The sequence below is a fragment of the Salmo salar genome, chromosome 11, assembly GCF_965601325.2.
Source record: "Salmo salar chromosome 11, fSalSal1, whole genome shotgun sequence".
Lineage (NCBI taxonomy): Eukaryota > Metazoa > Chordata > Actinopteri > Salmoniformes > Salmonidae > Salmo > Salmo salar.
Window position 1 is genome coordinate 80,146,281 of NC_138301.1, and position 25,731 is coordinate 80,172,011.

The 25,731-nt window shown below is 43.7% G+C and overlaps 1 protein-coding gene across 3 annotated transcripts in view; it reads right to left on the bottom strand.

Moving 5' to 3' along the window:
- Nucleotides 1-1,935: 1,935 nt before the first annotated feature.
- Nucleotides 1,936-25,731, bottom strand: part of LOC106562918 (zinc finger FYVE domain-containing protein 16) — a 60,641-nt gene continuing 36,845 nt past the window's right edge. For 2 of the 3 annotated variants that reach the window (XM_014128019.3, XM_014128021.3), the window contains exons 5-16: nt 19,714-19,890; nt 18,932-19,071; nt 16,887-17,241; nt 16,447-16,602; nt 12,905-13,129; nt 11,520-11,602; nt 10,885-10,989; nt 7,449-7,599; nt 6,666-6,909; nt 6,453-6,558; nt 6,072-6,248; nt 1,936-5,794 (exon numbers count right to left, since the gene is read on the bottom strand). In XM_014128019.3, coding sequence (XP_013983494.3) covers nt 5,636-5,794; nt 6,072-6,248; nt 6,453-6,558; nt 6,666-6,909; nt 7,449-7,599; nt 10,885-10,989; nt 11,520-11,602; nt 12,905-13,129; nt 16,447-16,602; nt 16,887-17,241; nt 18,932-19,071; nt 19,714-19,890 — 2,078 coding nt within the window. In that variant the 3' untranslated portion in view covers nt 1,936-5,635. The remainder of the gene's footprint in view (nt 5,795-6,071; nt 6,249-6,452; nt 6,559-6,665; nt 6,910-7,448; nt 7,600-10,884; nt 10,990-11,519; nt 11,603-12,904; nt 13,130-16,446; nt 16,603-16,886; nt 17,242-18,931; nt 19,072-19,713; nt 19,891-25,731) is intronic. The other variant, XM_014128020.3, reaches the window with a different exon arrangement.

Here is a 25,731-nt window from a genome sequence, read left to right on the forward strand (position 1 = left end):
TAAAACATTAGGTAGACCTGCTCTTCTCATGACATAGCTTTCACCTGGTCAGTCTATGATCCCTTATTGATGTCACTTGTTAAATCCACTTCAATCTGAAGGTGAAGAGGAGGAGACATGTTAATTAAGGATTTTTAAGCATTGGAGCAATTGAGACATGGATTGTGTATGTGGCCATTCAGAAGGTGAATGTGCAAGACAACAGATTGAAGTGCCTTTGAACAGAACTGCAACGCTGCTGGGTTTTTCATGCTCAACAGTTTCCTGTGTGTATCAAGAATGGGTGGTGAACCAAAGGACATCCTGTGAATTTGACACAACTGCGGGAAACATTGAAGTCAACATGGGCCAGCATCCCTGTAGAATGCTTTCGAGACCTTGTAGAGTCCATGCCCTGACGAATTGGGGCTGTTATGAGGGCAAAAGGGGGTGCAACTCAATATTAGGAAGGTGTTCCTAATGTTTTGTACTCTGTATAAATACTGAATATGCAATTACATTTCAATTGAATTTTAAAACTTAATGCAGTATTCATTAAATTCCGTTTCAAATCATGAAATACAAGTTACATTTATGAATTCAATGATTCAATTTGTGGAAGGAAAAAACATCTAATTCAATATCCTAAAACACATTTAAAAAATGACGGAATTCAAATTCAATTTCTTTTGGCTCTGAAATCACTCCATAACACTAGGCCTACCTTGTCCATTGACTGTAGAATGGAAATGAGCCAGTGTAGTTGCACACAGTTACACCACCAGAGAAATCCTCATATCTCCATGAGGGACAGAAGAAACTTGACAGAACCTAAATCAAATACTAAAAGATCACCAGATGTTCCTTCTGGGTAAACTAATTGCAACAAAAGTAAATAAAAAGTCCTACAAAATATGACGGGTCCGTTCGGTTTCAGCAGAATTCTCATGTGCACCCAGCTCTAGACTACTCAAATCAAATGTTATTTGTCACATGCGGCGAATACAATTACCGTGAAATGTCAACTTACTGCCTGTACTGCACCCTTGCACTGGAGAACATTTCACTTTTTATCACTAGTGCCACTAGGGAGGGCCTACACAAACTAACAATAGTCTTCATCTATGATCCAATCAGATTTGACAAATACATATACATTTAAAAATAAATTAGAAAAATGTTTCAACTACATTTACATTATAAACTCATATGTCAGCGTTTTCTTAACTAAGGGTCGCCTGATTTGGAAATGGGGTCGCAAGAGAAACTCTGGAGAGAAAAAAAATGTGCCGTTTGGTTCATAGAACCGTTGTTACGTGAGTAACCTCCGATATCCGCTAAATGCGGTCGTGAAGGAGCGGTTTGTGTTTTCTTACAAATGTGTATCTAATTTTTGAACGGTTTCCCTGCTCACGAGTCTTGTTAGAACAGAGAGGATAGCACCAGGCACCAAATCAAACTTGGGGAAAAAAGAAAGCAATGAGTATATTTTCTACACAGACGATCATGCACAATTATTGCCTTTTGACCTTTCTGATGCATTTTAGTCACTCCAAACCATACTTCCTTCAAATTGAAATACTTTGAATGTACTGTCAGACTGATTTGTAACAGACTGTCAGGGACACAAAAAAAATAAAAATAAAAATGGCTGTTGATTACATCGTTTTTTTTACATGGTGTGGTCGCAATTTTTTTGTTGTTGATCTAAATGGGTTCACGGGTCAAAAAAGGGTTGGGAACCCGTCATAAGTATTATCAGAACTTCATAGATGTATGAGGATGCTGTAGTACTAACAACATTACTACTATCTCTGATGGCTGTAGCCTACTGCACCGCGAACTTGATTGGCTGTTTCTTCTACTTCATTCACCCACCAAACAGGTAGCTGGGGAAAAGACAATCAAGCAATCAACCATCAGTCAATAAAACTAAATCAGAAATACAAAAGCAAGTTACATAAAGCTATGATTTTATTTAGTAAAGTTGAAATATATATAAATGAATATTGTTTGAATAGCTCAATGAGACCCAGATACCAGGTTTACCAAATAAAGCTGGTGTTAATGAATAAATACGGGTGCATTACATAAAGCAAAAATATACTTTTGAATTTGATTATTTTTTTAACTGGAAAGTTTTCAAATTGGAAAGTTCTCTTAAATCACGAATAGTGAGAAGAACACATTTACCACGAAAACAAAATGTACTCCTGATACAAATGACAGAAAATCTATCATTATGTACATTTCTTGAAAACTATTCTCACGCTCTCCATCTCTCATGTGGATATTCACATAAATGGAGCGTTTACTTTAGCTAACAGTTGGAGCTCCTAACAAGAACTTAAAGACCTCAGTTGTTGAATAGAAAATCAAAATGTGTTGACTAGTCCCCGATTCACAGTCAGCTTGTAGCACATACATGAGTCACGGCAGCAGTTACCCTTAACCACAGATCATATTACCTAACCCAAACCCAAACCTTAACCACTAGAAGATTAAACATTACCTTAACCTGGTGGTTAATGGCAACGTTTTCTTATGAAATCACTCTCTTAGGCGAACTAACCATTTCTCCCAGGTCTGGGGCCTAAATACTGTACATAAGATTCTGTAAGTGACTGACATTTCAACAAGACAGGGCACAGTCCTCACAATAGAAAATGTAGAATCACAGAAGACAGAAACTATCAGGTAAGCTAAGCAATGTGCTAGTGAGGATACAGCAGCCACCTTTAAATCAGTCATTTATGCAGTACATCCTGTTACTGTTGGACAGGACATGAGAACTAGAACGTATAACACTACCATATATGGAAGCATTGAGTTGACGCAATGTGTGTATGTGTGGGGGGGAGGTGTGCAGATTCTCTCAAGCTCTCAGGTTGGATGGGGAGCGTTGCTGCACAGCTATTTTTCAGGTCTCTCCAGAGATGTTAGATCGGGTTCAAGTCCGGGCTCTGGCTGGGCCACTCAAGGACATTCAGAGACTTGTCCCAAAGCCACTCCTGTGTTGTTTTGGCTGTGTGCTTAGGGTAATTGTCCTGTTGGAAGGTGAACCTTCGTCCCAGTCCGAGGTCCTGAACACTCTGGAGCAGGTTTTCATCAAGAATCTTTCTGTACTTTGATCCGTTCATCTTTCCCTCGATCCGGACTAGTTTCCCAGTCCCTGCTGCTAAAAAACATCCCCACAGCATGATGCTGCCACCACCATGCTTCACCGTAGGGGTGGTGCCAGGTTTCCTCGACGTGACCCTTGGCATTCAGGCCAAAGTGTTCAATCTCGGTTTCATCAGACCAGAGAATCTTGTTTCTCATGGTCTGAGAGTCTTTAGGTGCCTTTTGGCAAACTCCAAGTGGGCTGTCATGTGCCTTTTACTGAGGAGTGGCTTCCGTCTGGCCACTCTACCATAAAGGCCTGATTGGTGGAGTGCTGCAGAGATGGTTGTCCTTCTGGAAGGTTCTCCCATCTCCACAGATAACTCTAGAGCTCTGTCAGAGTGACCATCGGGCTCTCGGTCACCTCCCTGACCAAGGCCCTTCTCCCCCGATTGATCAGTTTGGTGAGGCGGCCAGGTCTAGGAAAAGTCTTGGTGGTTCCAAACTTCTTCCATTTAAGAATGATGGAAGCCACTGTGTGTTTGGGGACCTTCAATGCTGCAGAAATGTTTTGGCACCCTGCCCCAGGTCTGTGCCTCAACACAATCCTGTCTCGGAGCTCTACAGACAATTCCTTTGACCTCATGGCTTGGTTTTGCTCTGACATGCACTGTCAACTGTGGGTCCTTATATAGACAGGTGTGTGCCTTTCCAAATCATGTCCAATCAATTGAATTTAACACAGGTGGACTCCAATCAAGTTGTAGAAACATCTCAAAGATGACCAATGGAAACAGGATGCACCTGAGCTCAATTTCGAGCCTCATAGCAAAGGGTCTGAATACTTATGTAAATAAGGTATCTGTTTATTTCTAAAAACCTGTTTTCGCTTTGTCATTATGAGGTGTTGTGTAGATTGATGAGGAACAATTTTTATTTAATCAATTTCAGAATAAGACTGTAACCAAAGAAAATGTGGGAAAAGTCAAGGGGTCTGAATACAATTTTTTGGACTGGTACTGGGTACCTTCAGACGAGTCTTGTGAGGCCTGTGGACGTCCTAGAGGAAAACAACTGACATGTGCGTGGTCGTGAGTCTCACCTTTACACATAGGGGTCATATTAGTGTGTAGCCCAAACTGTTCGGACGCTACAGACAGAAGTTGGCAGTTCGTCTGTACCGACTTCAGGCAAGTCCTAAGACGCTTGTGGGGGACGTAGAGCAAAATGGAGAACACCATCGTGTTCGTGAGAGTCTCATCTTTCCAAAGAGGAAAGTTAATCAATGCCTTTTTATTTATATTTTTGCAAATGTTCATGTTTTGCAGCAGTATTTGGTTCAACTTGGTGGACTAATCCCACTGGTATGTTACATTTCAGTTGACATCAAGGGGACTAAAGGAAACTCTTCACATATTTTTCTCTGTGCTCCTCTGAATTTATCGGTACTACACCTGCGAAAGTGACTCAGCTAGCCAACATCCTATCAAAAATATCCATTTAAGGAACTGTTCCAAAAATAGTACTTTAAGCTTAAAAAAAAATCGAAATATAATTTGTATATGCGACATATACCTCCTATACATTTGGACAAGACGGGACAGTGAGTTGTGTCAGGGAACTTCCCACATAACATCCATAGATACCACTGGTCTGCCACATGGAAGACGCGGCTGCACACTCCGCTGTTGAACTGAGAGGAAGTTTGAAACTTCATTCTAAAATGGCAGGCTTACGAGAAGCTACTTCAGAATTGCCACATAAGGCCATTTCCTCATTCTAAAATAGCATTCACATCCTCAAATGTCGATTAACGTTTCACATCGACAGAGTCCCGTGCTGCTCTTCTCAAGCGTGTTATACAGCTGTCAATCAAGTAACATACTTCATTATAATTCATAATTTCTTACCATGTGGTCATTCTAAATATACAGTGAATACATCTTTGTTTGTTGGAAACATTCATCAAGGTGCTCCTTGACTGGCTGACAGACAGATACCAGCAAGGAGCCAAGAAGGCAGAACAGGAAGAGGTGAGAATAGTCAGTGTCAGGATAGTTTGGGTTGTTTTTTTGGTTGTTGTTGTTGTTGTTATGTGTTTAGTGTTTGGCCTTGTGTGTTAAAGCAGCGTTGGTGACGTTTCTCAGACAGAAAGTCGCGTCACGTGTTCCAGTTTCCCCACTGTCCATCCAGGAACAAAGGCCTACACCTCTGGCCTCCAGTGGGAGATTATGTGGGAATGTCCTGCCATTGGTGGCGTGTGTCTTTAGTTCAGTCGTTAGCTACGCCTGATTGGCTGTGCATGTCTCCTCAGCCCGGTCACAAGCCATGTCTTAATGGCTGTTTGTGTCCTCAGGCCCTGCCAGCTTGTCCATGGTCCTCTGAGCTCTAGCGTTTCTCTCTGTGCAAAGACATCCAGGCTGCGTGTTTCTAAAAGTTTGCATGTGTGCAACTGAACTTGCGTGTTTATGTGCGTGTTTGTATTTGCACGTACTGTGTGTGTTTAAAAGTTTGTGTGTTTCCATGTGTGAGACTGTGTTTGTGTGTGTGTGTGTTAAATGGTGTGTGTGATGTAGAAGATAAACTCCATGTCCATGGCTGTCTGTGGTACGCTGGCCAAGCCTCCGTGGATGACAGGGATCAGAGCACTGTCCAGCTCGTTCATATAGCGCTGGGGTAGGAGCCTGCCTCCCGAACCCGCCTGGTACTCCACCTGAGACGCACACAAACACAGACAGAGTTATAGTATGACCGGAAGGTCACTATGTTTCAGAGATGGAACAGTAACACTGACTAGTACAATATTTTATTTATACAGCAATAAAATGATAGATATTTTCATAAACACATTTATCCGCAAGTACCGGGTAAGAAGAAGGGCAATACCCAGTCCCTTTCATAGTGTATTGATCTTTCATAGTGTATTGATCTTTCATAGTGTATTGATCTTTCATAGTGTATTGCTTGACCCTTTATAATATGTTATTTACCATGTCTGTTTGTGTGGAGACTCGGAGGGCGAGGGAGTTGATGCCGCTGGCTGACAGGACAGAGAGGTGAGGGGTTAGAGCACTACAGCTGGCCACAGCCATCTCCCTCTGGAACACACAGCAGGACGGCAGCACCGCAGACAGGATCTCGTCTGGATTCTTCAACACGTAGAACACCTGGAGGGAGGGACAGGCAGAGTCAGACAGACCAGTGTAAGTGAGAATGAATGTTTCAGAGAGTTGTGATGGTGCGAGAAGGTGAACAGAACTTGGACTTTACATGTAGGTCAATTGTTATTGTAATACATTGTTGACCCCAAATGAATGTCCATGCAAACGGACAATAAAAGTAGCGTATCGCATGAACTGTGTGTTTCCTACCTCAGTACACCTGATGGTGCGTCCGTCCGACTCAAACTCTGTGTCTTGCTGCATCCTCACACTGTGGACCCCCTCCAGAGGTTTCCCGTCCACACCACTGGTCACACTGTAAGGACACAAACGAATGAACCAATCATGCACAAGGGAGAAGATCACCAGTGTGTGTGTGTGTGTGTGTAAATGCACGTGCATGCATGCGTGTATTACCCTTACCCAGTGTTGACGGGAGCACTCCAGTCAACCCAGCGCACGGTGATGTTGTCCCGGAGCTCCCCTCCGTCGGCCTTGCCACAGGGGATGTGGAAGTCCGTCTGTACCCTCAGGGCGGCGCGCAGGGCCTCCATGGTCTCTGGGGGGATCTGCACCATCAGACCGTCCTCCACAATGCTCGACTTGGCGATGAAGCCCGACGAAGCCTTCAGAGCACCGTTGAATACCACGAAGCTGGCCCCCGTCACTAGACAATAAGGTCACAGACTGAGTAACACAGCAGGTATATAAACAGGTCAGGTTACATGGAGGCACTGGCTCGTGTCACTGGCCTGTGACCTATAGGATCTAAGGTCATGACACACCTGCTTCTTATCGGAGTCGTATTCATTACACACCAAAAGGAAGAAAATGGACTAAAACAGGAAGGAACTACCCGAACTTGCCCACAACTAAACATTTTGCGCCCTCTTGAATTCGGGCTCCAGAGTGGCGCAGCGGTCTAAGGCACTGCATCTCAGTGCAAGAGGGGTCACCACAGTCCCTGGATCGAATCCAGGCTGTAACACATCCGGCCGTGATTGGTAGTCCCATAGGGCAGTGCACAATTGGCCCAGCATATTCCGGGTTTGGCCGGGGTAGGCCGTCATTGTAAATAAGAATTTGTTCTTAACTGACTTGCCTAGTTAAATAAAGGCTAAACAAATTTTAAAAAATATGACCCTGTTCTTTGAAAACAAAAAACAGTCTTCTGACCTCTAGTGGGCAATCTGGTTTAGTACTGACCTGTGCGTGTCTTGCCAGGCTGGCTGTTGGCCTGGCTCTGGTAGTTGCCCTCGTCGTTCTGGAAACAGACCAGGTGGGAATCAGCCTCCGAGCTGAAGCCAGCGCCCACACTGATCACATGCTCGTTAGATGCGTTCACCACCTTCAGCATCTAGAAAACACACAAAAAGTTATACTCGCATCAAAACACAAATAACTCCAGCTCTTTATAACACCTGCAGAAGGCACTCTTCCCCTACTAATGGCAAGTTGGTGAGGTTTTATACACCCAACCCCAAATTCAGGTAGTGAATTTATAATCCAAAGCAAACTGCATGTAGCAACCTGGCTTAGCATATTAGCATAGCCAAGCCTTAGCATAACCATGCTAGTTAGCTCTAATGCTACTGGCCCTGAAGTTTGCAGACGACTAATAGTCAGTCTCCTGCATGCTGATGAAAGTGCCCATGACCCTGTTGTTAATGATTTTGTTCATTTTGGTGTGACAGTGAATTCTTACAAATGAATATGACAAAAACCAAAGATATGTTGTCTATGGATTTCAGGCGTCAAACCCTTACCCCTCAAAACACTATCGTCAAGGGCCAGGTGGTAGACACTGTAGACAACTACAAGTATCTTGGCACAACGACTGATAATAAATTGAACTTTTAGTAACACTGACATGTTGTGAAAGAAGGGCCATCAATGCCTTTTTGGTCTCAACTAAACAAGTTTCCTGACTTGTCCAGGTAGATAAGTCGTACATAGTCTATCTTAACGTTTTCTTTGTTTTGCTGGTACTGCAACCTTGGTGTAAAAGCTAAAAATACACTAACTAGAATAGTGAAAGTGGGCGGTAGGATCACAGGAGTCCAGCAGACAAGTGGTGAGGAAGGCAGAATCCATCCTGTCTGACTGTGCCCTCTCTACACCATGACTTCCAGGTTTCCCGGTTTAGATTAACCAATTGTTAAGACTAACAGGTACAAGCACTCCTTCACCCCAATGGCCATTGCCCTTTTGAATACAGGGAAGAGGTGGTGGTAGGCTAGGGATGATGACGTTGAGGATGACGATGGTAATATGTTGTTGATGATTAAGGGGATGTTGATGTTTTCGTCAACACATTGTTGATATGTTGTTGATGAGATGAACTAAGAATGCACACAGCACTTTAGTTATTAGGAAACTTTGGCTTGCTATACTTGTGCTGCTGCTGCTGTCGTCGATCATAGGCCTTCAGAAAGTATTCACACCCATTGACTTTTTCGACATTTTGTTGTTACAGCCTGAATTTAAAGTGGATTACATTGAGATTTATTTTGTCACTGGCCTACATACAATAATGTCAAAGTGGAATTATGTTTTTCGATGTATTTTTTAAAATTATTAAAGTGAATAAATATTCAACCCCTTTGTTATGGCAAGCCTAAATAAGTTCAGGAGTAACAATTTGAGTAACAAGTCACATAATAAATTGCATGGACTCACACTGTGTGCAACCTCTTCTCTGTACCCACACAGAATTATCTGTAAAGGTCCCTCAGTCGAGCAGTACATTTTAAACACACATTCAACCACAAAGACCAGGGAGGGTTTCAAATGCCTCACAAAGAATGACACCTATTGCTAGATTGGTCAAAATAAAAAAAAATCGGACATTGAATATCCCTTTGAGCATGGTGAAGCTATTAAAAACTTTGGATGGTGTATCAATACACACAGTCACTACAAAGATACAGGCGTTGCCAGAGAGGAAGGATCCTGTAGGTTCATGCTCTACAACATTCACAGAGTACGACCCTGCCTCACACAGGAAGCGGCGCAGGTCCTAATCCAGGCACTTGTCATCTCCCGTCTGGATTACTGCAACTCGCTGTTGGCTGGGCTCCCTGCCTGTGCCATTAAACCCCTACAACTCATCCAGAACGCCGCAGCCCGTCTGGTGTTCAACCTTCCCAAGTTCTCTCACGTCACCCCGCTCCTCCGCTCTCTCCACTGGCTTCCAGTTGAAGCTCGCATCCGCTACAAGACCATGGTGATTGCCTACGGAGCTGTGAAGGGAACGGCATACCTTCAGGCTCTGATCAGGCCCTACACCCAAACAAGGGCACTGCGTTCATCCACCTCTGGCCTGCTGGCCCCCCTACCTCTGAGGAAGCACAGTTCCCGCTCAGCCCAGTCAAAACTGTTCGCTGCTCTGGCACCCCAATGGTGGAACAAGCTCCCTCACGACACCAGGACAGCGGAGTCAATCACCACCTTCCGGAGACACCTGAAACCCCACCTCTTTAAGGAATACCTAGGATAGGATAAAGTAATCCTTCTAACCCCCCCCCCCCCCCCCCCTTAAAAGATTTAGATGCACTATTGTAAAGTGGTTGTTCCACTGGATATCATAAGGTGAATGCACCAATTTGTAAGTCGCTCTGGATAAGAGCGTCTGCTAAATGACTTAAATGTAAATGTAATGAAACCACTCAGGGATTTCACCATGAGGCCAATGGTGACTTTAAAACAGTTACAGAGTTGAATGGCTGTGATAGGAGAAAACTGAGGATGTATCAACAACATTGTAGTTACTCCACAATACTAACCTAATTGACAGAGTGAAAAGGAAGCCTGTACAGAATAAAAAAAAATATTCCAAAAATCCTGTTTGCAACAAGGTATTAAAGTAGTACTGTACAAAATGTGTCCTGAGTACAAAGTGTTATGTTGGGGGCAAATCCAATGCGTACCACACTCCATATTTTCACGCATAGTGGTGGCTGCATCATGTTATGGGTATGCTTGTACCTTTCAGCAGGACAATAACCTAAAATACAAAGCCAAATCTACACTGGAGTTGCTTACCAAGAAGACCATGAATGTTCCTGAGTGGCCGAGTTACAGTTTTGACTTACATCTGCTTGAAAATCTATGGCAACACCTGAAAATGGTTGTCTAGCAATGATCAACAACCAATTGACAGCGCTTGAAGAATTTTGAAAATAATAAAATGGGCAAATGTTGCACAATCCAGGTGTGGAAAGCTCTTAGAGACTTGGCAGCTGTAATCGCTGCCAAAGGTGCTTCTACAAAGTATTGACTCAGGGGTGTAGATGCTTATGTAAATCAGATATTTCAGTATTTCATTTTCCAAAAATGTGCAAACATTTCTAAAAATAGGTTTTAATTTTGTCATTAAGAGGAATTGTGTGTAGATGGGTGAGAAAAATATATGCATTTAATCCATTTTGAATTCAGGCTGTAACATCAAAATGTGGAATAAATCAAGGGGTATGAATACTTTATGAAGGCACTGCACATTTGTATTGATGGCTGTCAGCCCTATGACTTGACGTACCCTCTGGGACAATAAAGTTGAAACTTTAACTTGTCCTTCAAACCAGATAGAAAGAAAATAGACACATACCAACAAACTCAAAAGTCCTGTAACGCCGTGTCTTACCTCAGTAAAGCTACTCTTGGGAATGTCTATGTAGCTGTGGCCCATCTCCATGTGGATCCTCAGGCCCTCCACGGCAGGCAGACTGTACTGGTAGTTCCTCAGGTCCTGGAAACAAAAACGCAACACAGAACATACTTGAAGGCATTAATAGCGTGTGACCTACTACATTCTCTCAGACATATGACATGCCTCGTAGACAATCATTTTTGCAAAGACTAAAACACACAGTATCTTAGAGGTTTCAGAGCTGTAACAGACAGTGTATGATAACCCAGTCAGACCTGCCCTCACAGGCTCCTCTCTCCCAGCAGTGAACAGTTGGCAGGGAACCAAACTACTGCAGTGTCTCTCCCACAGGAGTCCTGATCTAGCTCTGTGTGTGTCATCTCGGTCCTCTGTCGGCTGGCCCTCAGCTGAACTCAGCAGCACTGCACAGCATATGCTGGCTCAGTGATCATCACAGAGGATCAGGGAGATATCTCTTAACTCTGCTTTAAATCAGGGCTGGAGACCTACTTTTACTGCTTAGCTTCGGTTTGATGTGAATTGTTATATTCAAAGTTTTGATTGATCAAATTGCAAAAAGAAAAAGATACTCTGAAATGTACAATAAAATAATTTGTGTGTGTACTTACAGCCAGCAAGTTCATGATGGTGTGTCCGGTCTCTCTGAACACAGTCTCTCTGAAGCGGACGCTAACCAGCGTACTGGGGTACACTGCAACACAACCCACATAGGGTCAAAGGTCACTAGAATCAGGCTCGACATCCATCTAAACACTTGTTGCAATCCTTTCATTATTATTTCATTGGGTCATTACTGTAAACTATGGCCATGTTTGTAAAGTAGAATCAAAGTAAGAGGATCTCAATGGCCTACAGGCTAAAGCACATATCTAGGTCTTGGCCAAGTTCAAAAGTTTGAAACGTCTATCAGAAAAACTGATTTAAAAGGGTAGGAAGTGTACGTTTTTACTCAAAGTAACAATATTGTCAAAGGCTTAGTAACTTAATTGTAGATTCCCCACACGTGGGGGCCGCATGATCTCTGTGAAGTGGGCTACCAGAGTTTTTCAACCTGGGCATAGTACTAGGGTGCTACAGTAGCTGACTGACTGTCCTGTTGTGATCATTTCCATCTGCCTGGAGCCTTCCTCCAATCGCCATCTTATTGTTGACTCTTCCCCTCGTCTCCTGTGCCCAACGCCGCCTCTGGATTATCTACTTTGGATTTACCTCACTATATCACAATTGGATTAGCGGACTCTCCCTCGGCTAGTGAAACGGCCTCTCCCTCTGAAGCACCTCTCTCCTTGGCTCTTCTTTGGTAGCTAACTCAGCCGTCAATCAGTAAGTCTCCGCTCTCTCTACTTTAGATAACTGCATATACCGGTAACATTATTTGATACCTGGTTAGATAGCAATATGTATTTCCAAAACTTTGGTTTACTTTAATGTAGCTGTAAGTTTGATGTTGATAGCAACTGGCTGACTCATGCAGTGCTAACGTAACATTAGCCGGCTGGTAGGGCTAATGTTAGCAGGCTACTACGGCTAACGTTAGCAGGCTAGTTGGCTAGCAAACGTGCAAGCTGATTTGTAACAATAAATTCATAGAGTATTTGTTTGTCAATTGGCAAAAAATTACATTGAAACCTGTAGTCATGAGCGCAAATTGATTTGGTTTAATTTGAAGTTCTACATTTGAAGTTATTTCTGTTGGAGTTTACATTATATGGAATAGGCTGGCTTGCCGGGTCATCCATATAATGTCACACCCTGCAAAAACATTTTCCGGCATGACTTTGGCATTGTAATTGGTTTTATGGAATAACTCGAAAAATAGAAAAGGATTGTAATTTTGCATTGGGACTTCTGATGCAGATATTGATGCAAATCCATATGTTTATGCTACCTACCGTCTTTGAAAACCAGTCAAAGTGTAAAGCCTTCTGAAACGATTCACCATGCATTTATTACCACTGAACCTAGACAAGGCTAGTAACTGTTGGGTTCTCACCACTGTGTTCTGCTCCCAGCCGTAGCAGCAGTCTAAGGGGGAAGACCTTGGCCCAGGGCACCTCCAGCCTCTGGATGAGCAGGCCACAGAGGAAGGGCTGTGGAGGCAGACAGAGGCCCTCCAGGGCCTGAAAGGTAGGGGAGAAGAACAGCACCCCGCCGTGCTCCTTACTACCCAGGAAACTACCTGTGAACGCCACGTTGCCCAGCTCCTCCACAAACTTTCCTAAGGGAGGGGGAGAGACAGAGGTCAGTGTGTGCAGAGTACCACTTCAGCGCGGTGGCAGCACCCCCGGCCCCCATGACGACACGTTATGCAACACCCACACTGCTCAAATCCTAGGCAAATGCACATTTTTTTTTGCCTAATAATGATGTTGGCAGAAGACTGCCTCAGTAGAAATGGTAGGCTATAGACTGTTATGGGTACTTAACTGGTTGCTATTTAGTAGATAACTAGAAATATGTTTAAATGTACAATCAGGGCTCCCCCTAGGATTTTCTGATAAGATGGTTGAGGAGGCCTTAGGTTGGGTTGGGGGGGGGGGGCCCAAGGGGGTCAGTCAACTTCCACCATCAGGAAGCTGGAGCATTTTTGTATTTTTGAGGAACCAGTAACTGCGATTTCCTGAAAGCTAGGGCTCTATTTTTGGCTGGCGTTAAGGCGGTGATAGTGTCAAACCCACGTTAGTTAGCAATTTCATCATGTAAAAACCAGCGCACTGGCATTTTCCAGCCCTAACGCCAGGTTCGGCAATTTACCCGTCTTATACCCACTCGCTTGCGCTTAGATGGGCGGGGTGGAAATATTTTAAGTGTGTCCTTAAAAACAAGATAAAAATTCAGGCACCGCTGATAAGGATATTTAAGACCAACCAAAAGCTGGTTTTAGCGGTAACGCAGTTAGTTATGGCATGAATTTTGACAAACGGAACGCAGCCTATCCAGCCATGACGACTCACACTGCCCAAATGCGCATGGAACAAGAGTAGCGTAATGGGCTTTTGGTGCCTGTATCCATCGTATTTAGAAACATTAAAAAAACTTCCCATTGCGTTTTATTTTCTTTAAAACCAAGCATAGCCTCCCCTCCTCTCAATGGCGGCTTTTTCTTTTGTCTGCCAATGCAATCCCGAAGTAGTCAAGACTGTCGATAGAGGGTTTTGGCTCCTGAATCCAATTGGAAATAAATCTTAAATCCCCAAAGCTTTATTAAAGTATCACGTTTGAGAGGAGTAAAATAGCGAGCTGATATTCCCTTTTTATCTATGCATTGTAGGCAGGCACACAATAGTTTAGCCATGCAGGTCACGTTCTGGACCTGCGTAAAATAACGTCCGTGATGTAGGCTATGTCCATGCCCATCACGAAACGAGCGATGAGAACCTCGGTGAATACGGTGAACCTCGTATTTAGAAGTGATCTTTAACCTGTGTTTGTTTTCCGTTTCATCAAAACCCAAGCCCTCCCTTAGGCCTACTATAACGAAGGCTGGTTCAACAGCAATGATTGTCTTTATTATCCTGGTGATTTTATGATATCATTACATTGGACATTTATTTATTGTTGTCGCAAAAAAATAAAATAAAGTGATAGCTTGTTTTTCCATTTTAATTTTATTACAACCACATGTATTAGAATGATTCACCTTCCTGGTAATATTGGGACAACGCTCCGTTGCGTGCTTGCAATGCAACTTCTGGAGATGTGTGAATGTGATCTGTAAAATGGTTCCAATTATGTTAATAAAATATAGGTCTATTTGGGAGCAGTATAACGGTGAGTGGACATTCTCCCTCTCTTTATATTGAATTTTGTCCAGCTACTGTGAAAAGTTTGGATATGTGTAAAACCCTCCATAGTCTGAGAGGTTTTAATATTATATGCCCACGTGGAGAAATGATGGTGCCTGTTAGTTTGACATAGCCTATTTAAAACAAGTTGTTTCGTTTTGTTTAGAATTTGAATCAAATGATTTGTTCTCTTTTAAGTCCTCATCAATATTGAATTGAATATTGCTTATTGACAATGTTTGGCATGTCCATGCTCAACCATAATGCAAATGACAGTAGGCCTAGACCCTATATCAGTGTGAATGCTATTGAAGCCACGCCTTTACTTAGAACAAAACGTGGACTGCAAATGGGTTCAAGTTAACATATTTAGCAAGGATAGGTCTACATTTTGTTATTTCATTTCTGTAAGCCCTTTATACAAACTATAACAGACTAACATTGGAATTGGAGTTGATTCCAAGGCACTACATAAAATATTGTAAACACACAACTTGAAGCAGCCATATTATTTCTCCATGGAGGACGTTTTGATTGGCCAGTGAGGGGCCAAGCCTTGACACACCCGCAGTTTGTTTACTCATCAAAACCCAGCCCTTTCTCGGCAACGTCAGCGAGCGCGGCGATAATTGTGATAGTGAAAATATCCAAAATATTTCAGACACACCCCTGAACCTATAGCTCTACCGCCTGCGCTTAGATTTACCATTTCGTTAGGTTTGTTAAAATAGAGCCCCTAGATTTACCACTTCGTTAGGTTTGTTAAAATAGAGCCCCTAGATTTACCACTTCGTTAGGTTTGTTAAAATAGAGCCCCTAGATTTACCACTTCGTTAGGTTTGTTAAAATAGAGCCCCTAGATTTACCACTTCGTTAGGTTTGTTAAAATAGAGCCCCTAGATTTACCACTTCGTTAGGTTTGTTAAAATAGAGCCCCTAGATTTACCACTTCGTTAGGTTTGTTAAAATAGAGCCCCTAGATTTACCACTTCGTTAGGTTTGTTAAAATAGAGCCCCTAGATTTACCACTTCGTTAGGTTTGTTAAAATAGAGCCCCTAGATTTACCACTTCGTTAGGTTTGTTAAAATAGAGCCCCTAGATTTACCACTTCGTTAGGTTTGTTAAAATAGAGCCCCTAGAGTCTTAAATGATTACAAACAATGTAGTCATACACAGAAGTCTTATGTTTGATCCTAAAGGATATTGCTGGTGGCCTCAATGACACTTTCACATAAAATGTAGGGGTAAATGTAACCCAATCATAGACTAATGGAGCCTAACGTTACTCCTTACAGTCCAAGGACATTACATGTTCTGTTAAAAGGTGCATTCGCTCTGGAAACCAAAACAGACAAATACTCCATCTAAACGTGAATCGATTCTCAATCGCGGTACAGTTCTAGAAACATACAGCCCCTCTGCTTTCATATCACATCAACATCAATATCAATTGGGGGCTGGTCGGAGCAGAGAGCTAGAGAATTCTTCTCCTCAGCCAAGTCCTCAGAATGGCTCAGTTCCAATTTCAGACGGCTGAGTCAGAAACCACAGGGTCGTCTTTCGTACCAGCGTACATTGACCTAAAATTGCGTGAATGCTATGCAAAATGCGTGCAGGTCTGTGTGTGTGTGTGTGTTTCCGCCTACCTCTGTGAGTCCTGATAGATGGAGAGGAACGAACAGAATGTGTGTGTGTGTGTGTGTGTGCGTGTGTGTGTGTGTGCGTGCGTGCGTGCGCGTGTGCATCTACCCCTCTGTGCATCCTGGTAGATGGAGAGGTACAGTGTGAACAGGTCTTTGGGCAGAGATCTCTCCTCAGGCAGACACTCCAGGATGAACACTACCTCCCTCTGCCCTACTGTCTGTAGACCACTGGAGCCCAGACACCAGCACTTCCTACTGCAGTCTACAGGAGAGTAGAGAGAAACACAATGAGGAAACACATTAGTTTGGGACTGGGACTAGGAATAAGGAGGTTTGAGTTCGATCTCAAAACTCAAAAGGTAACACCCTCTCTTTTTCACCATCCCATCATCTGAACTGATTTGAAGAAAGTGGACAGGGAATGTACTCAGTAGGAATCCACCATATTGCTTTCAACAGTCCCATCTTTTCAGATCAGTGCAGACGAAGGAAGGGAGAGGTGAGGAAGCCACTTTACAGGAGGGTAGAGATGGGTGTTCTACTTACAGCTGACTAGTTTGACATTGACCAGCAGGTTGGCGTTGAGGACAAAGGTTAAAGGTCGCGGGCCTCCCTCCTCCAATAGGAGCAGGATCTGGCAGGGGGCGGGTCGCTCCTCCACCAATAGATCTCCTCCCCCCTCCTCTTCTCCGGTGGTGATGAGTAGAGGTGGCAGGCCCTCGTCATCCTCTGGCAGCAGACTGGGGCTCCTCTCTACGCAGCTCCCTAGCCCACACAGCAGGCTGTAGTCCCAGGGCCCCGACACTGGGGGGCGCACAACCTCCACCTTTGCTGGGACCTCAGGGGCCGACATACCACCCTCAGACACCGCTGCAAAGCCAGGGGATACTCTGCTGCCAGCCTGGAGGAGACGGAGGGATGAGAAATTGGATGAAAGAGAAAATAAATAAACGAGTGCGTCTAGGGGTTTACAATGTGTGTGTGTGTGTACAGTACCAGTCAAAAGTTTGGACACACCTACTCATTCCAGGGTTTTTCATAATTTTTGTAGAATAATAGTGAAGACATCAAATCTATGAAATAACACATATGGTATCATGTAGTAACCAAAAAAAGTGTTAAACAAATCAAAATACATTTTATATTTGAGATTCTTCAAAGTAGCCACCCTTTGCCTTGATGACAGCTTTGTACACCCTTGACATTCTCACAACCAGCTTCATGAGGTAGTCACCTGGAATGCATTTCAATTAACAGGAGTGCCTTGTTAAAAAGTTAATTTGTGGAATTTCTTTCTTTCTTAATGCGTTTGAGCCAATCAGTTGTGTTGTGACAAGGTAGGGGTGGTATACAGAAGATAGCCCTATTTGGTAAAAGACCAAGTCCATATTATGGCAAGAACAGCTCAAATAAGCAAAGAGAAATGACAGTCCATCATTACTTTAAGACATGAAGGTCAGTCTCAATCCGGAAAATTGTAAGAACTTTTTAGTTTCTTCAAGTGCATTCGCAAAAACCATCAAGCACTATGATGAAACTGGCTCTCATGAGGACCGCCACAGGAAAGGAAGATCCAGAGTTACCTCTGCTGCACAGGATAAGTTCATTAGTTACCAGCCTCAGAAATTGCAGCCCAAATAAATGTGTCAGAGCTCAAGTAAAAGACATCTCAACATCAACTGTTGAGAGGAGACTGCGTGAATCAGGCCTTCGTGGTCGATTGATGCAAAGAAACCACTACTAAAGGACACCAATAAGAATAAGAGAATTGCTTGGACCAAGAAACAGGAGCAATGAACATTAGACCAGGTGGAAATCAGTCCTTTGGTCTGATAAGTACAAAAAAATGTTGGTTCCAAACGCAGTTCCTTTGTGAGACTCAGAGTAGGTGAACGAATGATCTCTGCATGTGTGGTTCCCACCATGAAGCATGGAGGTGGAGATGTGGGGGGGTGTTGCTGCTGACACTGTCGGTGATTTATTTAGAATTCAAGGCACACTTAACCAGCATGGCTACCACAGCATTCTACAGCGATGCGCCATCCCATCAAGTTTGCGCTTCGTGGGACTATCATTTGTTTTTCAACAGGACAATGACCCAACACACCTCCAGGATGTGTAAGGGCTATTTGACCAAGAAGGAGAGTGATGGAGTGCTGCATCAGATGACCTGGCCTTCACAATCAACCGACCTCAACCCAACTGAGATGGTTTGGGATGAGTTGGACCGCAGAGTGAAGGAAAAGCAGCCAACAAGTGCTCAGCATATGTGGGAACTCCTTCAAGCCTGTAGGGAAATCATTCCGGGTGAAGCTGGTTGAGATGCCAAGAGTGTGCAAAGCTGTCATCAAGGCAAAGGGTGGCTACTTTGAAGAATCTCAAATATGTTTGGATTTGTTTAACACTTTTTTGGTTACTACATGATTCTATATGTGTTATTTCATAGTTTTGATGTCTTCACTACTATTCTACAATGTAGAAAATAATAAAAATAAAGAAAAACCCTTGAAAGAGTAGGTGCCTCTTACCGTGTGTGTGTGTGTGTGTGTGTGTGTGTGTGTGTATATATATATATAGAGTTCCTTCCTCACCGTAGGGGGGTCTGGTGTGACAGGGCTGGACTCCTGGGAACTCCTCCTGCCGGTCACAGATAGCCTAGTGGTGTCGGCCACCTCTCCGTTGGGCAAGATGCCATCTGCAAACCACACACGCTTCTGCTCACGAGGACAACCTGACACATCCACCACACAGGGACAGGGACTTCTGTCATTTTCCCCACTTCCCTATTTTAAGTGTTGTTTAGAGTGCTAAATTTATACCAGTGTTTCCCTATATTAAATTAGCTGCCGCTGCTAAAATCACTGCCGCCACTCCCCAAAACGATGATAAAAAAATATATATGATACGATTTTTGGGGGAAATCATTTTAGGGATGGTAAAACGTTGTCAGTGTTAAATTAAACCAAATATAAAGTATGTCGAAAAGATAATGGAGCTATTATTTTTAAATAAGATCTTTGAGAACAAACAATCAACAAAATAAAAAGACTTGAGTCAGGGAGAATCTAAAATTCCAAAAATGTCATGACATGGGACATTGAATTTGTTAGAATTTTTGAGTCACTCAGATAGCATAAGACAGTGTTAAGCCATGGCAAAATGCTAGGGGAAACACTGAATACAAATGAGAAACAAGGGAAAATAAAACAGGAAATCTGGGAAAAATGGAAATGATAACAAAAATCTAAATCTTTCATTATAGCCAAACGGTGGCTGGCTAAGCTATCCAATGGAGAGCAAGAGGATGTTTATCACTTTTGGGAACACCATTAAACAGCAACCCTTGATACTCGTTCAAGGGGTGCATAAGTACCGTCGCTGCCGGGGGTTTTGAGCACGGAGACGGGCACCATGACGGTGGGCGGAGGGGAGTTGAGGGTGCCTGCAGCTCGGGCCTGCTGCAGAGGGGGGATTGTGCTGCAGTACTCTGACGGGACGTTGGGGTTGGGGCTCGGACCTGTCGGACTCATCATACGCTCCAGCGCCTGGGCTAGAGGGGGAGGAGAGAGAGATAGAGGGAGAGGTGAGGCAGGTAAAGAGTGAGTGAGAGATGGAGAGTTGGCATACAAACATGGGTATTTTACAAATGTTCCACTCTTAGAATAAAAGCACTTTTTTCCCGGGTATCCCGGTATTTCTTTAAAGTGTCATTTTTAAGCAATAAGGCCCGAGGGGGTGTGGTATATGGCCAATATACAATGGCTAAGGGCTGTTCTTAAGCACATCACAACCCAGAGTGCCTAGATACAGCCCTTAGCTGTGGTATATTGGCAATACACCACAAACCCCCGAGATGCCTTATTGCTATTATAAACTGGTTACCAAAGTAATTAATCAGAGCAGTAAAAATACATGTTGTCATACCTGTGGTATACGGTCTGATATACCATGGCTTTCAGCCAATCAGCATTCAGGGCTCGAACCACCCAGTTTATAATAATGCATATAAAACCATAGGACAGAATTATGTGCCTTTCGAAGGTGTATTATACATGACATTTAATATTTACTTACTACATACATTCTCATTAAAAAAATATAATAACACTAAAGCAATATAAAGTCATTGATAATCTCGCAAGGTCTCGTTTTAAAATGTGTATTTGTGTCGTTGGAAACAGCCTGAAACACCGAGGCAAAAATAGAACCGGTTCAACTGAACAAACCACTTTATTTAGGGTACAGTGCCTTCGGAAAGTATTCAGACCCCTTGACTTTTTCCACACTTTGTTCGGTTACAGGCGTATTCTAAAATTGATTCAATTGTTTTTTTCCTCATCAAGCTACACACAATACCCCAATGACAAAGCAAAAACTGGTTTTTAGAAATGTTTGCTAATCTATATTTTACATTTACATAAATATTCAGACCCTTTACTCAGTACTTTGTTGAAGCACCTTTCGCAGCAATTACTGCCTCCAGTTGTATTGGGTATGACGCTACAAACTTGGAACCACCTGTATTTGAGGAGTTTCTCCCATTCTTCTCTACAGATCCTCTCAAGCTCTGTCAGGTTGGATGGGGAGTGTTGCTGCACAGCTATTTTCAGGTCTCTCCAGAGATGTTTAATCGAGTTCAAGTACAGGCTATGGCTGGGCCACTCAAGGGCCCAGCCACTCCTGGGTTGTCTTGGCTGTGTGCTTAGTGTCGTTGTCCTGTTGGAAGGTGAACCTTCACCCCAGTCGGAGGTCCTGAGCAGGTTTTTAATCAAGGATCTGTGTACTTTGCTCCGTTCATCTTTGCCTTGATCCAGACTAGTCTCCCAGTCCCTGAAAAACACCCCCAAAGCATGATGCTGCCACCACCATGCTCCACCTTAGGGATGGTTCCAGATTTCCTCCAGACGTGACGCTTGGCATTCAGGCCAAAGAGTTCACTCAGACCAGAGAATCTTGTTTCTCATGGTCTGAGAGTCTTTAGGTGTCTTTTGGCAAACGCCAAGCAGGCTGTCATGTGCCTTTTACTGAGGAGTGGCTTCCACTCTACCATAAAGGCCTGATTGGTGGAGTGCTGCATCTACACAGAGGAACTCTGAAGCTCTGTCAGAGTGACCATCGGGCTCTTGGTCACCTCCCTGACCAAGGCCCTTCTCCCCAGTTGCTCAGATTGGCCGATGTGGCCAGCTGTAGGAAAAGTCTTGGTGGTTCCAAACTTCTTCCATCTAAGAATGATGGAGACCATTGTGTTCTTGGGACCCTCAATGCTACAGACATTTTTTTGGTAGCCTTCCCCAGATCTGTGCCGACACAGTCCTGTCTCGGAGCTCTACGGACAATTCATTCGACCTCATGGCTTGGTTTTTGCTCTAAAATGCACTGTCAACTATGGGACCTTATATAGACAGGTATGTGCCTTTCCAAATCATGTCCGATCAATTTAATTTACCACAGGTGGACTCAATCAAGTTGTAGAAACATCAAAGATGATCAATGGAAACAGGATGCACCTTATGTAAATAAGTTATTTTATACATTTGCTAAAAATACTGTTAACGCTTTTTCATTATGGGGTATTGTGCGTAGATTGCTGAGGATTTTGTTTTATTTAATCAATTTTAGAATAAGGCTGTAACATAACAAAATGTGGAAAAAGTCAAAGGGTAAGGAATACTTTCCAAAGGCACTGTACAATCTAGGCCTTCTTTGTTAACATAGGAATGTTATGATAATGAAATAAATAAATAAAATAAACAGCCAACATACAGTAGGACAATAAAAATCAGGCTTTTCCCAAAATAAATTGCTGGTTAAATAGCCTACATTGTATCCAAATATAGCCACAGCATAATATAAATGAAACCACAGCGTCATTGCATTTTGGTACACCAGAAGTACAGTCCTTTCCAATGGAACGCTGCGTTTGCAGCGTTGTGTTGGAGAGGCAGTTGTAGTGCATACGTTGGATTTATCTAACCTATACGTCAAACTGTATGCGTAGACAGCTTGACAGAAATGGTAGCAGAAGGTGAATTTTTGTGTTGTGTTGGAGAGGCAGTTGTAGTGCATACGTTGGATTTATCTAACCTATACGTCAAACTGTATGCGTAGACAGCTTGACAGAAATGGTAGCAGAAGGTGAATTTTTTACATTTGCTGAAGCCCCCTCCCTTGGTGGCGCACAATTAGCCCAGCGTCGTCCGGGTTAGGGGAGGGTTTGGCCGGCACGGATGTCCTTGTCCCATCGCGCACTAGGGACTCCTGTGGCGGGCCGGGCGCAGTGCACGCTGACACAGTCGCCAGGTGTATGGCGTTTCCTCCGACACATTGGCGCGGCTGGCTTCCGGGTTAAGCGGGCATTGTGTCAAGAAGCAGTGTGGCTTGGCTGGGTTGTTTCGGAGGACGCATGGCTCTCGACCTTCGCCTCTCCCAAGTCCGTACGGGAGTTGCAGCAATGGGACAAGACTAACTACCAATTGGATACCACGAAATTGGGGAGATTTTTTTATGTTTTTTTATGTAAAAACAACAAAAAATAATGTAGGTATGCCTACCATACCGGTAGCTCAAACGTTGGAGCCAATTTTGTTACCGTAGGCCTAACTGCATTTTAAGGCCGCGTGTACAGTTTCAACACAAACAATATGCATAAACAATAGGCTATAGTAAATATGATAGAATATTACAACATCACACACACACAAAACACACACACTGAGACATTGCACATAACAGCTGTAGACACATCTGGACAGGACATATGCATGTTCTGTGCTGTAGCGAATAAACATTATTTCACGGAATGTTTGCCATGTCCTAACAGCATTTATTGTATATAGCCTAAGTAAACATAAATGGTGAAAAGTAATCAAAACAACTGTTCCACCAGCTCTCTTGGCCAAGCCTCACGTTTAACAGACACTCCAATATCTATACAGCAATCTAGTGTGGACAGATGGAAGCCCTGCATCACATTTAAAATGTGAGCTATCCTTCTCACACGACTGAGAAAAACCAAGCCAAGCTGGACTGCCCTGGTTCTGCATCCACCATAGTTACTGGAACTGTGCTAGAAAAGACGATATGAAATTAAAACCGAGTCAGCACACTATGGTTCAGTTTGACTCTGTTATTGTAAATCGGGCAAGAGTGAGAGAATGGGATATGGATGGAGAGCGCGAGAGAGAAAGAGTTGGGGAGTTGATTCCAGGAAAGCGAGTGGTGGCCTAACTCAGATCAGGCCAGGCATGCTAGCAGATACACATATACTTCCAGTCATTGCCCTAGTTAGCATTGGCTTTGCGAAACCCTCTAACTTTCTTCATACGGGACACAGTCTCATAAAAATGGTACCCGCGATTTCATCTGACTCTGGGGAAGTAGATAAAAGGGCCTCATTGTCAAAATCCCGAAGTATCCCTTTAAAGCTAGACAGTCAGGGAGTATCGATAATTCCCAAAACAATGGATAGAGGACCCTCTTTTGCAAATTTTGATGGCATTGAAATATAACACATTTCCTAATGCAGCCCTGCAGACATCACTGTAGACCAAATGTGGCCCAAGGGGCAAAATGAGTTTGACACCCCTAACCTAACGGAACACCCGATGCCGTGATTCGTCCGCTAGCTGCTGTGTGTGTGTGAGTGAGAAGTGCTGACTGGGCTCTGGCCTTCATCATATTGATTAAACACCATATCATCTTTATTGGCCTGGTTGGACAGGCCCGAGCTAACACAGTCCGTGAGACTACCTGTACGACACACACACACACACACACACACACACACACACACACACACACACACGTGAATGAAGCCACACAAGCGCAGACACTAGTTAGGCTATTAGCATGGGTTAAGAGCACTACTCACAACAACAGATAAATAGCACAACAAAAGAGAGAGAGAGACTGACGAGAGAGTTTAAGAGATTCACCTTGATCTTTCTGAGAGGAGAGAATGACATGGCATAAAAAGCGCAGCAGTCTGTGTCCTCTAGGAGCACTTAACAAGCCCATACAGATCAACAGAGAAATAAACTGAAATGAATCCAGTGTGTGTGTGTGCGTTGCGCACCACAACAACATGAACACAGAATCAGATCATAACAGATAAACCAGTGTGAGCTAGAAGCACCAGGCTTCTTGTTCTTCTCTTTTAAAAATTCAGAGGGCGTCCCATCTTACCTTGCTTTCACTCCTCCAAACTCAGAGCTCTGTAGGTCCCCTTGGTCACGCTAAGTAGGTCCCCTACTTAGCCTTACCGACGTTAGCCCTTGTTAGCTGAATGTAAATGGGCTGTATTAGCCTAACTGAAGCAAAGTATATTAGCCATATTACAGTAGATGCTAGCCTATGCTAACTTGACTGAAGCTAGCTCTGTGCAGCTAACAGCCCAGCTGGGAGAAGACTCCAGGCAGGCAGGGGAGGTGTACAGTGAGCCTCACAGACTGCTCCCCACACTGATGAGAGCGATGGGGAGAGTAATGGAGGAGGAGGGAGGGAAGGATGGAGCGTCGCATCACTCTGCTCCTGCCCTCAGTCCCAATCAAAGTGGATGGCCCCTTTTCTTTTTCTCCCTCACACACACACAGCAGACAAGGGGACGAAAATAGTCACACCAGCCTGTCCCTGGACATGTGTGCCCGTGCCAGAGATGGAGTCAATGTGCAGTGTGTGCGCGCATCACATGCTCACTGCGTCAGGTGGCTCCCGTCCCACACACACAGTCAAGGACACACACTAACATCTTGACTCCTTCCAGCCATAACTACATAGCTCTATCTCCGCCCCTTTCTCTGCACCAGTCATATTGTCCTGACTCTAACCTCAGCTCTGTTTCTGGAAAGGAGAAAGTCATTCACATGACCAGGGAAGCAGAACCATAGAAATTGAATACATAGAACAGAAACTTTTCTTTTCCACCTGATTTCGAGCCATGCATGTTTGAATCCTTGGGCACCCGCAATCTCTGTACAGGGAAGGCACAACCGGGCCCACGAGGGGTTGGCGAACTTGACGACGTGACGATGACTTGGGGGCAGTGGGTTTAGAACATCAATGACAAAAACTGGATACAAAAAAAATTATATATCACCATCCAAAAGTGCAGTTGGCAACTGGGAGAGCAAAGGGGCAGGTGCTCGGGCACAGGTAGACCCCTATCTGTGTACGTGCCTGGTGGAAAATGACAGGAGCATGGGGAAAAGCACACGCATAGAGACCGGTGAAATACAGTTACACAAGCTGGTCTTACACTTTTACACAGTCCCCCACACACACACACACACACACCACACACACACACACACACACACACACACACGTTCACGCAGGCTGTGAAAGAAAGCACTTCAGGCACTCAACTTTAACTTAAGATAGATCTCAAGGATAA